Source organism: Gallinula chloropus, assembly GCF_964237585.1.
Source record: "Gallinula chloropus genome assembly, contig: HAP1_SCAFFOLD_137, whole genome shotgun sequence".
Taxonomy (NCBI): Eukaryota; Metazoa; Chordata; class Aves; order Gruiformes; family Rallidae; genus Gallinula; species Gallinula chloropus.
This window is the reverse complement of record NW_028168362.1, coordinates 336,285-352,144: the sequence shown is the minus strand read 5'-3', so window position 1 is coordinate 352,144 and position 15,860 is coordinate 336,285. Positions and strand designations below refer to the sequence as shown.

At 64.7% G+C, this 15,860-nt stretch overlaps 1 protein-coding gene across 1 annotated transcript; it reads left to right on the top strand.

Annotated features, from left to right (window-relative positions):
• Positions 1 to 14,554: 14,554 nt before the first annotated feature.
• On the top strand, positions 14,555 to 15,514 carry LOC311204574 (olfactory receptor 14A16-like; the record flags this gene model as incomplete). The annotated part of the gene is made up of 1 exon (XM_084280983.1): positions 14,555 to 15,514. One exon carries the CDS (start codon positions 14,555 to 14,557, stop codon positions 15,512 to 15,514), a length of 960 nt encoding a protein of 319 aa, XP_084137109.1.
• Positions 15,515 to 15,860: the final 346 nt, after the last annotated feature.

Sequence of the window (15,860 nt, the reverse complement as noted above, 5' to 3'; positions counted from 1 at the left end):
CTGACCTGACCTGACCGGCCGCCTGACCTGACCTGATCTGACCAGCCACCTTACCCGAATTGACCAGATGCCTGCCCGACCAGCCGCCACACGTGACCGTACAACTCTCCCGACCTGACTGGCCACCTGACCTGACCGGCCGCCTGACCTGACCTGACCTGACTGGCTGCCTGACCTGACCGGCTGCCTCACCTGACCTGTCCGGACCGGCCACCTTGCCCGAACGGACCAGCTGCCTGACCTGACCTGACCTAACCTGACCGGACGCCTGACCTGTCCATCCGCTTGACCTGACCGGCCGCCTGACCTGACTTGACTTGACCGGCCGCTTGACCTTTCCGGCCACCTTGCTGGACCAGCCGCCCCACCTGACCGGCCGCCTTCCTGACCTGAACGGCCGCCTGACCTGACTGGCCTCTCTGACCGGCTGCCTTTCCCGAACAGCCGCCTGACCTGACCTGACCAGCTGCTTGACCTGACCGGCCACCTTGCCTGACAGGCTGCCTCCCCGACTAGCCGCCTGCCTGATCTGACCGGTCGTCTTCCTTTACCTGACTGGCCACCTGACCGACCGACCGACCACCTGACCTGACCTGACCTGACTGGCCCACTCCCTGACTGGCCACCTGACATGACCTGACCTGACCTGCCGCCTGACCTGTCCAGATGCCTGACCTGAACTGACGTGACCGGCCGCCTGACCTGATAGGCTGCCTTGCCAGACTTGAATGGCCGACTACCTGACTGGCCGCCCGACGTGACTGGCCGCCTTCCCAGACTTGTCTGGTCGCCTGCCTGACCGGCTGCACTACCTGACCGGCTGCCTTGCCGGACCGACCAGCTGGCCTGACCAGCCGTCTTCTCTGACCTGACTGGCCACCTGTCCAACAGACGGCCCAACCTGACCAGCCACCTAGCTCGACGTGACCGGCCTCCTGCCCGATCGGCCCCACGACGTGACGAGCCTCCTTCCTGATTGGCTGCCTGACCTGACCAGCTGCCTTTCCTGACTGGCCGCCTTGCCCGACACAACCGGCTGCATATTCAACTGTCCGCATTCCCCGACCGGCCGCCTGCCTGACCGGCAGCCTGACCTGACCGGATGCCTAACCTGACCTGGCCAGAATGGCCACCTGACCTGACCGTCTGCCTTGCCTGACCTGACCGGTCGCATGCCCGACCAGCCTCCTTGACCGACCTGACAGGCCAACTGACCATCCGCCTCTCCCAACCTGACCGGCCGCCTGCCCGACCTGCCCGGCCGCCCGACCCACCAGACTGTCCACTGCCCGACCAGCCTCCTGACCTGACCGGGCTCCTTGCCCGACCTGACCGGCCGCGTACCCGACCGGCCACCCTACCTGACCAGCCACCTCGCCCGACCTGACCGGCCGCCTGACCTGACCTGACCCAACTGGCGGCCTGACCTGACCGGCCGTCTTGCCTGACCTGACCGGCTACGCGATCTGACCGGCCACCTGCCCGAACTGACTGGCCGTGTGACCCGACCGTCCACCTGAACTGATTGGCTGCCTTGCACGACGTGACCGGCTGCCTCCCTGACTGGCTGCCTGGCCTGAACTGACCAGCCACCTGACCTAACCACCCGCCTCGCCCGACCTGACCACCCGCCTGCCCGACCGGGCCGCCTGACCTCACCTGACCGGCCACCTGACCTGACCGCCCGCCCGAACTGACTGGCCGCCTGCCCCACCTTACCGGACGCCTGCCTGACCTGACCAGCCTCCTTGCCCAACATTACCGTCCGCCTGACCAACCCGCTGCCTTCCCGACCTGATCGTCCGCCTGAGTGACCGGCTGCCTGTCCTGACCGGCCACCTGACCTGACTGGCTGCCTTGCTCTTCTTACTGGCCTCCTACCCGACTGGCTATCTGACCTGACCTGACCAGCCGCCTGACCTGACAGGCCTCCTTGCCCGCCTTGCCAGACCAGCCACCTGACGTGACCGGCCGCCATGCCTGACTCGATGCCTGACCTGACCTGACCGGCCTCCTGACCTGACAGGCCGCCTGCCTGACCAACGGCCCGACCTGTCCGGCCATCTTGCCCAACCTGACTGGCTGCCTGCCCGACCTGCTGCCTGACCTGACAGGACTCCTTGCCTGACCTGACTGGCCGCGTGATCTGGCCTGCCGCCTGCCAGAATTGACCGGCTGCCTTGCCCGACCAGCCGCCTGACCTGACCGGCCACCTCGCCCGACCTGACCTTCCACCTGACCTGACCAGCCGCCTGACCTGACCTGATCTGACTGGCCACCTTACCCGAATTGACCAGACGCCTGCCCGACCTGACGCCTTGCCCGACCTGACCGGCCACCTGCCCGACCGGCATCCTGACCTCACCGGTCGCCTTGCCCGACCTGACATGCCGCCTGCCCAACCAGCTGACTCACCTGAGCGGCTGCCTTGCCCGACTGGCCGCCTGACCTGACCTGACTTTCCACGTGACCTAGCAGTCCGCCTTGCCCGACCGGCCACCTTGCCTGACCTGACCGGCCGCCTGACCAGCCGCCTTGCCCAACCTGATCGGCTGCCTACCTGACCGGACGCCTAACCTGACCTGACCTGACCGGCCGCCTGACCTGACCTGATCTGACCAGCCACCTTACCCGAATTGACCAGATGCCTGCCCGACCAGCCGCCACACGTGACCGTACAACTCTCCCGACCTGACTGGCCACCTGACCTGACCGGCCGCCTGACCTGACCTGACCTGACTGGCTGCCTGACCTGACCGGCTGCCTCACCTGACCTGTCCGGACCGGCCACCTTGCCCGAACGGACCAGCTGCCTGACCTGACCTGACCTAACCTGACCGGACGCCTGACCTGCCCATCCGCTTGACCTGACCGGCCGCCTGACCTGACTTGACTTGACCGGCCGCTTGACCTTTCCGACCACCTTGCTGGACCAGCCGCCCCACCTGACCGGCCGCCTTCCTGACCTGAACGGCCGCCTGACCTGACTGGCCTCTCTGACCGGCTGCCTTTCCCGAACAGCCGCCTGACCTGACCTGACCAGCTGCTTGACCTGACCGGCCACCTTGCCTGACAGGCTGCCTCCCCGACTAGCCGCCTGCCTGATCTGACCGGTCGTCTTCCTTTACCTGACTGGCCACCTGACCGACCGACCACCTGACCTGACCTGACCTGACTGGCCCACTCCCTGACTGGCCACCTGACATGACCTGACCTGACCTGCCGCCTGACCTGTCCAGATGCCTGACCTGAACTGACGTGACCGGCCGCCTGACCTGATAGGCTGCCTTGCCAGACTTGAATGGCCGACTACCTGACTGGCCGCCCAACGTGACTGGCCGCCTTCCCAGACTTGTCTGGTCGCCTGCCTGACCGGCTGCACTACCTGACCGGCTGCCTTGCCGGACCGACCAGCTGGCCTGACCAGCCGTCTTCTCTGACCTGACTGGCCACCTGTCCAACAGACGGCCCAACCTGACCAGCCACCTAGCTCGACGTGACCGGCCTCCTGCCCGATCGGCCCCACGACGTGACGAGCCTCCTTCCTGATTGGCTGCCTGACCTGACCAGCTGCCTTTCCTGACTGGCCGCCTTGCCCGACACAACCGGCTGCATATCCAACTGTCCGCATTCCCCGACCGGCCGCCTGCCTGACCGGCAGCCTGACCTGACCGGATGCCTAACCTGACCTGGCCAGAATGGCCACCTGACCTGACCGTCTGCCTTGCCTGACCTGACCGGTCGCATGCCCGACCAGCCTCCTTGACCGACCTGACAGGCCAACTGACCATCCGCCTCTCCCAACCTGACCGGCCGCCTGCCCGACCTGCCCGGCCGCCCGACCCACCAGACTGTCCACTGCCCGACCAGCCTCCTGACCTGACCGGGCTCCTTGCCCGACCTGACCGGCCGCGTACCCGACCGGCCACCCTACCTGACCAGCCACCTCGCCCGACCTGACCGGCCGCCTGACCTGACCTGACCCAACTGGCGGCCTGACCTGACCGGCCGTCTTGCCTGACCTGACCGGCTACGCGATCTGACCGGCCACCTGCCCGAACTGACTGGCCGTGTGACCCGACCGTCCACCTGAACTGATTGGCTGCCTTGCACGACGTGACCGGCTGCCTCCCTGACTGGCTGCCTGGCCTGAACTGACCAGCCACCTGACCTAACCACCCGCCTCGCCCGACCTGACCACCCGCCTGCCCGACCGGGCCGCCTGACCTCACCTGACCGGCCACCTGACCTGACCGCCCGCCCGAACTGACTGGCCGCCTGCCCCACCTTACCGGACGCCTGCCTGACCTGACCAGCCTCCTTGCCCAACATTACCGTCCGCCTGACCAACCCGCTGCCTTCCCGACCTGATCGTCCGCCTGAGTGACCGGCTGCCTGTCCTGACCGGCCACCTGACCTGACTGGCTGCCTTGCTCTTCTTACTGGCCTCCTACCCGACTGGCTACCTGACCTGACCTGACCAGCCGCCTGACCTGACAGGCCTCCTTGCCCGCCTTGCCAGACCAGCCACCTGACGTGACCGGCCGCCATGCCTGACTCGATGCCTGACCTGACCTGACCGGCCTCCTGACCTGACAGGCCGCCTGCCTGACCAACGGCCCGACCTATCCGGCCATCTTGCCCAACCTGACTGGCTGCCTGCCCAACCTGCTGCCTGACCTGACAGGACTCCTTGCCTGACCTGACTGGCCGCGTGATCTGGCCTGCCGCCTGCCAGAATTGACCGGCTGCCTTGCCCGACCAGCCGCCTGACCTGACCGGCCACCTCGCCCGACCTGACCTTCCACCTGACCTGACCAGCCGCCTGACCTGACCTGATCTGACTGGCCACCTTACCCGAATTGACCAGACGCCTGCCCGACCTGACGCCTTGCCCGACCTGACCGGCCACCTGCCCGACCGGCATCCTGACCTCACCGGTCGCCTTGCCCGACCTGACATGCCGCCTGCCCAACCAGCTGACTCACCTGAGCGGCTGCCTTGCCCGACTGGCCGCCTGACCTGACCTGACTTTCCACGTGACCTAGCAGTCCGCCTTGCCTGACCGGCCACATGACCTGACATGACCAGACACCTGACCTGACTGGCCGCCTTGCCCGACCGGCCACCTTGCCTGACCTGACCGGCCGCCTGACCAGCCGCCTTGCCCAACCTGATCGGCTGCCTACCTGACCGGACGCCTAACCTGACCTGACCTGACCGGCCGCCTGACCTGACCTGATCTGACCAGCCACCTTACCCGAATTGACCAGATGCCTGCCCGACCAGCCGCCACACGTGACCGTACAACTCTCCCGACCTGACTGGCCACCTGACCTGACCGGCCGCCTGACCTGACCTGACCTGACTGGCTGCCTGACCTGACCGGCTGCCTCACCTGACCTGTCCGGACCGGCCACCTTGCCCGAACGGACCAGCTGCCTGACCTGACCTGACCTAACCTGACCGGACGCCTGACCTGCCCATCCGCTTGACCTGACCGGCCGCCTGACCTGACTTGACTTGACCGGCCGCTTGACCTTTCCGACCACCTTGCTGGACCAGCCGCCCCACCTGACCGGCCGCCTTCCTGACCTGAACGGCCGCCTGACCTGACTGGCCTCTCTGACCGGCTGCCTTTCCCGAACAGCCGCCTGACCTGACCTGACCAGCTGCTTGACCTGACCGGCCACCTTGCCTGACAGGCTGCCTCCCCGACTAGCCGCCTGCCTGATCTGACCGGTCGTCTTCCTTTACCTGACTGGCCACCTGACCGACCGACCACCTGACCTGACCTGACCTGACTGGCCCACTCCCTGACTGGCCACCTGACATGACCTGACCTGACCTGCCGCCTGACCTGTCCAGATGCCTGACCTGAACTGACGTGACCGGCCGCCTGACCTGATAGGCTGCCTTGCCAGACTTGAATGGCCGACTACCTGACTGGCCGCCCAACGTGACTGGCCGCCTTCCCAGACTTGTCTGGTCGCCTGCCTGACCGGCTGCACTACCTGACCGGCTGCCTTGCCGGACCGACCAGCTGGCCTGACCAGCCGTCTTCTCTGACCTGACTGGCCACCTGTCCAACAGACGGCCCAACCTGACCAGCCACCTAGCTCGACGTGACCGGCCTCCTGCCCGATCGGCCCCACGACGTGACGAGCCTCCTTCCTGATTGGCTGCCTGACCTGACCAGCTGCCTTTCCTGACTGGCCGCCTTGCCCGACACAACCGGCTGCATATCCAACTGTCCGCATTCCCCGACCGGCCGCCTGCCTGACCGGCAGCCTGACCTGACCGGATGCCTAACCTGACCTGGCCAGAATGGCCACCTGACCTGACCGTCTGCCTTGCCTGACCTGACCGGTCGCATGCCCGACCAGCCTCCTTGACCGACCTGACAGGCCAACTGACCATCCGCCTCTCCCAACCTGACCGGCCGCCTGCCCGACCTGCCCGGCCGCCCGACCCACCAGACTGTCCACTGCCCGACCAGCCTCCTGACCTGACCGGGCTCCTTGCCCGACCTGACCGGCCGCGTACCCGACCGGCCACCCTACCTGACCAGCCACCTCGCCCGACCTGACCGGCCGCCTGACCTGACCTGACCCAACTGGCGGCCTGACCTGACCGGCCGTCTTGCCTGACCTGACCGGCTACGCGATCTGACCGGCCACCTGCCCGAACTGACTGGCCGTGTGACCCGACCGTCCACCTGAACTGATTGGCTGCCTTGCACGACGTGACCGGCTGCCTCCCTGACTGGCTGCCTGGCCTGAACTGACCAGCCACCTGACCTAACCACCCGCCTCGCCCGACCTGACCACCCGCCTGCCCGACCGGGCCGCCTGACCTCACCTGACCGGCCACCTGACCTGACCGCCCGCCCGAACTGACTGGCCGCCTGCCCCACCTTACCGGACGCCTGCCTGACCTGACCAGCCTCCTTGCCCAACATTACCGTCCGCCTGACCAACCCGCTGCCTTCCCGACCTGATCGTCCGCCTGAGTGACCGGCTGCCTGTCCTGACCGGCCACCTGACCTGACTGGCTGCCTTGCTCTTCTTACTGGCCTCCTACCCGACTGGCTACCTGACCTGACCTGACCAGCCGCCTGACCTGACAGGCCTCCTTGCCCGCCTTGCCAGACCAGCCACCTGACGTGACCGGCCGCCATGCCTGACTCGATGCCTGACCTGACCTGACCGGCCTCCTGACCTGACAGGCCGCCTGCCTGACCAACGGCCCGACCTATCCGGCCATCTTGCCCAACCTGACTGGCTGCCTGCCCGACCTGCTGCCTGACCTGACAGGACTCCTTGCCTGACCTGACTGGCCGCGTGATCTGGCCTGCCGCCTGCCAGAATTGACCGGCTGCCTTGCCCGACCAGCCGCCTGACCTGACCGGCCACCTCGCCCGACCTGACCTTCCACCTGACCTGACCAGCCGCCTGACCTGACCTGATCTGACTGGCCACCTTACCCGAATTGACCAGACGCCTGCCCGACCTGACGCCTTGCCCGACCTGACCGGCCACCTGCCCGACCGGCATCCTGACCTCACCGGTCGCCTTGCCCGACCTGACATGCCGCCTGCCCAACCAGCTGACTCACCTGAGCGGCTGCCTTGCCCGACTGGCCGCCTGACCTGACCTGACTTTCCACGTGACCTAGCAGTCCGCCTTGCCTGACCGGCCACATGACCTGACATGACCAGACACCTGACCTGACTGGCCGCCTTGCCCGACCGGCCACCTTGCCTGACCTGACCGGCCGCCTGACCAGCCGCCTTGCCCAACCTGATCGGCTGCCTACCTGACCGGACGCCTAACCTGACCTGACCTGACCGGCCGCCTGACCTGACCTGATCTGACCAGCCACCTTACCCGAATTGACCAGATGCCTGCCCGACCAGCCGCCACACGTGACCGTACAACTCTCCCGACCTGACTGGCCACCTGACCTGACCGGCCGCCTGACCTGACCTGACCTGACTGGCTGCCTGACCTGACCGGCTGCCTCACCTGACCTGTCCGGACCGGCCACCTTGCCCGAACGGACCAGCTGCCTGACCTGACCTGACCTAACCTGACCGGACGCCTGACCTGCCCATCCGCTTGACCTGACCGGCCGCCTGACCTGACTTGACTTGACCGGCCGCTTGACCTTTCCGGCCACCTTGCTGGACCAGCCGCCCCACCTGACCGGCCGCCTTCCTGACCTGAACGGCCGCCTGACCTGACCGTCTGCCTTGCCTGACCTGACCGGTCGCATGCCCGACCAGTCGCCTGACCTGACCGGCCACCTGACGTGACCTGACCGGCCACCTGACGTGACCAGACCGGCCGCGTTGCCTGACCGGCCAGCTTATCTGACCGGCCGCCTGATGTGACCTTACCTGACCGTCCGCGTGACCTGACCTACCGCCTTCCCAGAGTTGACTGGTTGCCTGCCTGACCGGCCAGCTGATCTGACCGGTTGCTTTGTCCGACGGGACCGGCAGCCTGTCTGACCAACGGCCCAACCTGACTGGCCCCCTTGCTCGATGTGACCGGCCTCTTGCCCAATCAGCCCACCGACGTGACCGGCCTCCTACCCGATTGGACGCCCGACCTGACCGGCCACCTTGCCCAAATGGCTGCCTTGCCCAACCAGACTGGCCACCTACCCGACCGGCCACCTTGTCCAACAGGCCGCCTGCCTGACAGGCCACCTACCTGACAGGCTGCCTGACCTGACCGGCCACCTTGCCCAACCTCACCGGCCACATGACCTGACTGGCCACCTTGCACAACCTGACAGGCCACCTGACCTGACTGCCCACCTTGCTTGACTGGCCACCTGCCTGACCTGACTGGCCGCCTGACCTTACCTGACTGGCCGCCTGACCTGACCTTACCTGACTGGCTGCCTGACCTGACCTGACCATCCGCCTGCCTGAATGGTCGCCTTGCCAGACTTGACCAGCAACCTGCCTGACCGGCCGCCAGCCCTGACCGGCCACCTCACATCACCGGCCAACTTACCTGACCGGCCATCTTGTCAGACTTGACCGGTCGCCTGCCCGACCAGGCACCCGACATGATTGACTGCCTGACTGGCCGCACTACCTGACCAATCGCATGACCTGACCGGCAGCCTGCCCGACCTTATCGGCCGCCTTCCCAACCGGCCGCCTAACCTGACCGGCTGACTTGCCCAACTTGACAGGCTGCCTGTCCGACCAGCTGCCTGAACTGAGTGGTGGCCTTGCCCAACATGACCGGCCGCCAGCTCGACCGGCCGCCTGCCCGAACGACCGCCTGACCTTTCCGGCCGCCTGACCTGACCTGAGTGGCCGCATGACGGTCAGGTCGGGCAAGGCGTCCGGTCAGGACAGGTGGCCAGTCAGGTCAGGTAAGGCGGCTGGTCAGATCAGGTCAGGCGGCCAGTCGGGCAATGCGATCGGTCAAGTCAGGACGCTGGTTGGGCAAGGTGGCCGGTCAGGTCGGGCAGGCGGCACATCAGGCCGGGTAAGGAGGCCATTCGGGCACACGGCCAGTCAGGTCGGGCAAGGTGGCTGGTCATGTCGGGCGGCCGGTTGGGCAGGCTTCCAGTCAGGTCGGGCAAGGCGGTCGGTCATGTCAGACGGCTGGTCAAGCAGGCGGCCGGTCGGGCAAGGGGGCCAATCAGGATGGCAGACGGTCTGGTCAGGTCAGACGGCCAGTCAGGTCAGGTCAGGTGGCCAGTCGGGCAGACGGCTGGTCAGGTTGGGCATGGCAGCCCGTCAGGTCAGGAATCCGGTCAGGTCAGGTCAAGTCACTCAGCCGGTCAGGTCAGGTGGCCGGTTGGGCAAGGCGGCCTGTCAGGTCAGGTTGCCAGTCAGTTCAGGCAAGGCGGCCGGTCAGGTCAGGTCATGCGGCCAGAAGGGAGAGTCGACCAGTCAGGTCAGGTGACCAGTCGGGCAAGGCGACTGGTCAGGTCAGGCTGCAGGTCGGGAAGGCGGCCGGTCAGGTTGGTCAGGCGTCTGGTCAGGTGGGGCAGGCGGCTGGTCATGTTGGGCCGTCGGTCGGGCAGGCGGCCAGTCAGATCGTGCAGGCGGCCAGTCAGGTCAGGCAGCTGGTCAGGTCAGGTCAAGTGGCCGGTTGGGCATGGTGGCTGGTCAGGTCAGGTCAGGCGGCTGGTCAGGTAGGGCAAGGCGGCCAGGACTGAAAGACATAGCTGGCCTGAAACCTCCCCAGGCGGCCCACAAGCAGCCCCTAGCATTGTGGCTCTGAGGGCTTTGGTTTGCCAGGAAACCTTTGAGATATTTCCATAGGTGCTGTTCACAGCCGCAGAAGTGCTCCACAGTTGCTGTTCACGGCGTGTCAGAGGAGGCGACAGGTCACGTCAGGCACGGGTCAGGTGGCCAACATGCACACTGGCTTCCTGGCCTGATGGGTTACCTTGCCCAACCGGCCACCTGAGTGACCTGCATCCTGGCAGGTACCTGCCAGGTTCCCGGCCCAACGAAAGCCCCCAGACCCAAATGGAGAGGGGCTGCTTGGGGGCCCCCTGGGGCCCCTTCAGGCCAGCTAGGTCTTTGGGTCCTGGCTCCTTCGCTTTGGGAGCAGTCGCTGGACGTTGGGCATGTTGGCCGGAGAGTGCTTCTCGGGCCACGGCCTGCCACCTGGCAGGTACCTCCCAGGTTCCCGGCCCAACGAAAGCCCCCAGACCCAAATAGAGAGGGGCTGCTTGGGGGCTTGGGCCCTGGGGTACCTGCCAGGTTGCAGGTCGCGGCCCGAGAAGCACTCTCCGGCCAACATGCCCAACGTCCAGCGACTGCTCCCAAAGCGAAGGAGCCAGGACCCAAAGACCTAGCTGGCCTGAAGGGAATTTGTAGCAGTGGATGGAATGCTGTGTTTGGGAGGTAAAATGAAAGCAGTGCTGGTAACTCCCTGATGGGTTTAGTTGCTGTCAGACTGTCAAGGACTTTCTCAGCTCTTCATATTTCTCTATTCATGAGAAAGGAGGGGTGAAGCCAGGACAGGTGACCTAAACTGGCCAAAGGGGGTATCCCATGCCAAGGGGGGGTGATGGGAGGAAGAGCAGGGGCGGCTCCGGGACGCGCGGTTTTTGGGGGACGGTCGGGTTCCGGGACGGCTCTGGGCCCTTCCCTTCCCTTCCCTTCCCTTCCCTTCCCTTCCCTTCCCTTCCCTTCCTTCCCTTCCCTTCCCTTCCCTTCCCTTCCCTTCCCTTCCCTTCCCTTCCCTTCCCTTCCCTTCCCTTCCCTTCCCTTCCCTTCCCTTCCCTTCCCTTCCCTTCCCTTCCCTTCCCTTCCCTTCCCTTCCCTTCCCTTCCCTTCCCTTCCCTTCCCTTCCCTTCCCTTCCCTTCCCTTCCCTTCCCTTCCCTTCCCTTCCCTTCCCTTCCCTTCCCTTCCCTTCCCTTCCCTTCCCTTCCCTTCCCTTCCCTTCCCTTCCCTTCCCTTCCCTTCCCTTCCCTTCCCTTCCCTTCCCTTCCCTTCTCCTTCCCTTCCCTTCCCTTCCCTTCCCTTCCCTTCCCTTCCCTTCCCTTCCCTTCCCTTCCCTTCCCTTCCCTTCCCTTCCCTTCCCTTCCCTTCCCTTCCCTTCCCTTCCCTTCCCTTCCCTTCCCTTCCCTTCCCTTCCCTTCCCTTCCCTTCCCTTCCCTTCCCTCCCTCCCCTCCCTCCCCTCCCCTCCCTCCCCTCCCCTCCCCTCCCCTCCCTCCCCTCCCCTCCCCTCCCCTCCCCTCCCTCCCCTCCCCTCCCCTCCCCTCCCCTCCCCTCCCCTCCCCTCCCCTCCCCTCCCCTCCCCTCCCCTCCCCTCCCCTCCCCTCCCCTCCCCTCCCCTCCCCTCCCCTCCCCTCCCCTCCCCTCCCCTCCCCTCCCCTCCCCTCCCCTCCCCTCCCCTCCCCTCCCCTCCCCTCCCCTCCCCTCCCTCCCCTCCCCTCCCCTCCCCTCCCCTCCCCTCCCCTCCCCTCCCCTCCCCTCCCCTCCCCTCCCCTCCCCTCCCCTCCCCTCCCCTCCCCTCCCCTCCCCTCCCCTCCCCTCCCCTCCCCTCCCCTCCCCTCCCCTCCCCTCCCCTCCCCTCCCCTCCCCTCCCCTCCCCTCCCCTCCCCTCCCCTCCCCTCCCCTCCCCTCCCCTCCCCTCCCCTCCCCTCCCCTCCCCTTCCCTTCCCTTCCCTTCCCTTCCCTTCCCTTCCCTTCCCTTCCCTTCCCTTCCCTTCCCTTCCCTTCCCTTCCCTTCCCTTCCCTTCCCTTCCCTTCCCTTCCCTTCCCTTCCCGGGTGGTGGGACATCTCAGAGGGTTCCAGAGCCCCACAACCGATGGGATGTGGGTGGTGGGACGTGTTGGGGGGATCCAGATCCCCACCACTGATGGGATGTGGGTGGTGGGGGATCTCAGATGGTTCTAGCCCCCCACCACTGATGGGATGTGGGTGGTGGGACATCCTGGGAGCAGAGGAACAGGCACAGGTAGTGGAGAGCAATGGAGAAGCTGTGCTGGGGGTGGCTGAGGCTCTTGGTGGGGGTGGCCCCCTCCTAAAGAACTGATGTCCTTTGTTCTCTGAGCTGCTGCCTCTTCCTTGGAGGCCCATGAGATCCTGGATGCCCAGGGAGACCCTGAGGGAGCCCAGAGGGGGAAGAGGAGGAGGAGAAGGAGGAGGAGGACGAGGAGGAGGAGGAGGTGGAGGAGGAGGAGGAGGTGATGCTCTGGGCTTGGGCAGCAGTAGGAGCTCCCAGCAAGAGGAGACACCTCTGCTTGGGAGCAGCTCCTCTGCAGGCAGCCAGGAGAGAGGAGCAGGATGGGGAGGTGAAGGGTGGAAGGACGTGGACAGGTGGAGGAACCCTCAAACCCTTCTGTGATGTCAATCCCCAGCTCCCAGGTCTTCTACAGCATCTCACAGTGGGTGTGGGGGGGGGTGTCTGTAAGTACCACTCCCATGGCTGAGGAGGAGAAGGATGAGCCTCAGAGCTGGGATTGACCACCCCCCCTTTCTCCTGTGGGTGGTCATGGGGGAGTGGAGCCTCCCCTTGTCCTTCTGAGCAGGGTCTCCGCACCTGGGGGAGATGTGAGCCAGGAGAGGGATGGGTTTTGGGCTTCTTCTTCATCCTCAGGAGCTGGGGGAAGGAGCTGGAGGTGGAAGGAGCTCCCAGACCCTGGGGGCTGCAGGAGATGTTCCAGGACACATTTCCAGAGGGCAGGGTGAGGTGGGGGTGAAGGAGCTTTGCTGAGCCTGTGCTATCCCTGTCCAGCTCCTGGGGGTGGGTGGGTGGGAGGGGGGTGTTTTTTGGGTGGGTGGGGGGTGAAGTGAAGATATGAACTCTCCAGTTTGACCAGGTCACCGTGGCCATCAGGAAAGGCAGTTGAAAGCCTCCTGATGTGCCCCCCAGCCCCACCTCCCCCTCTTGTGTCGCCTCCGCTGTGCCCACCAGCGTGTTCCTGACCCACGGACAGACAGATGCTCCCTATGGACAGACAGGTGTCTGGAGGGACAGGGGCTTGGATGGTGTCTGTGGGTGCTGACTGAGGAAACATGGGGCACAAGGAAACACAGCCCAGGGTGAGAACCTGCTGGCCTGGGAGTGGAGCCCAGCAGCATCCCGGAAGGGAGAAGGCAGAGTGCTCTTCCTCCCAGTGAGCCCCCATCCCTCCCAACCCAGGGGTCTGCAGCACGGACCACCTCCCCTGCATCCCCAGCAGAGCCATGGGGCAGCTCCCCACAGGGCTGGGGAGGAACTTGTGGGTGCTTGGAGGGTGGGATGCCCAGCTGGGGAAGGGGGGACGAGGTCCTGAGGGCCTCTCCCTGGCCTCTCCCCACCAGCCCCTCGCTGTGTTTTCCTCACTTTGCTGCTTCTCTCATCAGTGTGTCCATGGAAACCAGAGGTAACAGGTTGTCTCACATCTCTGGGGCTGTGGGCAACAGGCAACGAGCTGTGTTTCTCTTCACGAGATGCCACTGTCAGGGCACTTGGTTGTCTCCTTGGGGGGGCCCCTCAGAGCTGTGAGCTGCACCCCAGGATGCAAACCTGCCCTGTGGCACCTCTGCTCTCCCTGGAAGCCCTGAGGAGGAGCTAAGAGGTGCCACAGCAAATCCTCTTGCATTTCAGGACCCTGTTCTCCTGGAGAGCAGCAGAAATGCTGAGGGTTTGACAACTGACAACCCTCCCCAGGGAAGATTTGAGGGGTGGCTGTGTTCCCTCTCTGACTGCCCTGCCCCCCTGGTTTCTCAGGAGTTGGGGGTGCAGATGATGATGAGCCCCTCTGTAGAGTTAGGGGTGGGTTCATCTGAAAGAGCCCAACAACTGGGCTGGTCACTGTCCCAAATATTCCTGCAGAGCAGGGGTGAGTTCTTGGGAGTAGAGGACAGACGTGGGTCCAGAGGGGACCCTCCCTCTGGACCAACCAGACCTCCAGTCGCAGAGCTCAAGGTGACTTTCCTACAAGAGAAACAGGGGGAAGGTGTAGCAGGGGCTGTCCATGGGACACGCCTTTGGTTTTCCCTGGAGAAGTGTCCCTAACTTGTCACTGGATTTATCTCTTTGCAAAGTGCCCCCATGTCCAGAGGGATGAGATGTCCAACAGCAGCTTCATCACCCACTTCCTCCTCCTGGCCTTCAGAAACATATGGGAACTGCAGCCCTTCCACTTCTGGCTCTTCCTGGCCATCTACCTGGCTGCTCTCCTGGGCAACGGGCTCATCATCACCGCCATAGCCTGTGACCACCACCTCCACACCCCCATGTACTTCTTCCTCCTCAACCTCTCCCTCCTTGACCTGGGTTCCATCTCCACCACTCTCCCCAAAGCCATGGCCAATTCCCTCTGGGACACCAGGTCCATCTCCTACGCGGGATGTGCTGTTCAGCTTTTCTTCTTCTCTTTTCTGATGGCAGCAGAGTTCTGTCTCCTCACTGTCATGGCCTATGACCGCTACGTTGCCATCTGCCAGCCCCTGCACTACGGGACCCTCCTGGGCAGCAGAGCTTGTGTCCACATGGCAGCAGCTGCCTGGGCCAGTGGGTTTCTCAACGCTGTGCTGCACACAGCCAATACATTTTCACTGCCCCTCTGTCATGGCAATGCTGTTGACCAGTTCTTCTGTGAAGTCCCCCAGATCCTCAAGCTCTCCTGTTCAGATGCCTACCTCAGGGAAGTTGGGCTCGTTGTTTTTAGTGCTTTTCTATTCATGGCTTGTTTCCTGTTCATTGTGGTGTCCTATGTGCAGATCTTCAGGGCTGTGCTGAGGATCCCCTCACAGCAGGGACGGCACAAAGCCTTTTCCACCTGCCTCCCTCACCTGGCCGTGGTCTCCCTGTTCATCAGCACCGGCATGTTTGCAAACCTGAAGCCCCTCTCCATCTCCTCCCCATCCCTGGACCTGGTGGTGGCTGTTCTGTACTCGGTGGTGCCTCCTGCAGTGAACCCCCTCATCTACAGCATGAGGAACCAGGAGCTCAAGGATGCACTCAAGAAGCTCATGACCCACGTGTCACTCAGCAGCAGCAACCCAACCGTGTCTCTTCACAAGTGACTCCTACCCCCTCTGAGGAACCTCCTGTGCTTTTGGCACAGTGTCCATGATAACCCTGTTTGTCCAGGACTCTCTGCAGCTGCTCCACCCCTCCAGCCACCCACGTCCATGTGTGTGGAGTGAGGGGGCAGCTGGCTCCTCATGTTGGGTCTTTGCAATAAAAGGGCGTTTTCCAGTGCCGGTGTCTGGAGGTTGGGTTCCTCTTTCATGGAGGACGTAAGGAGCAGGATGAAAGTTGCTCCTATGAGGATGTGCTGGGTTGTTGGTTGGCTGAGGGGAGGACAGGGGCTTCAGGCCTGGGGTATGGGCTGGGGATATGGGCTTGGGGTATAGGCCTGGGGTATGG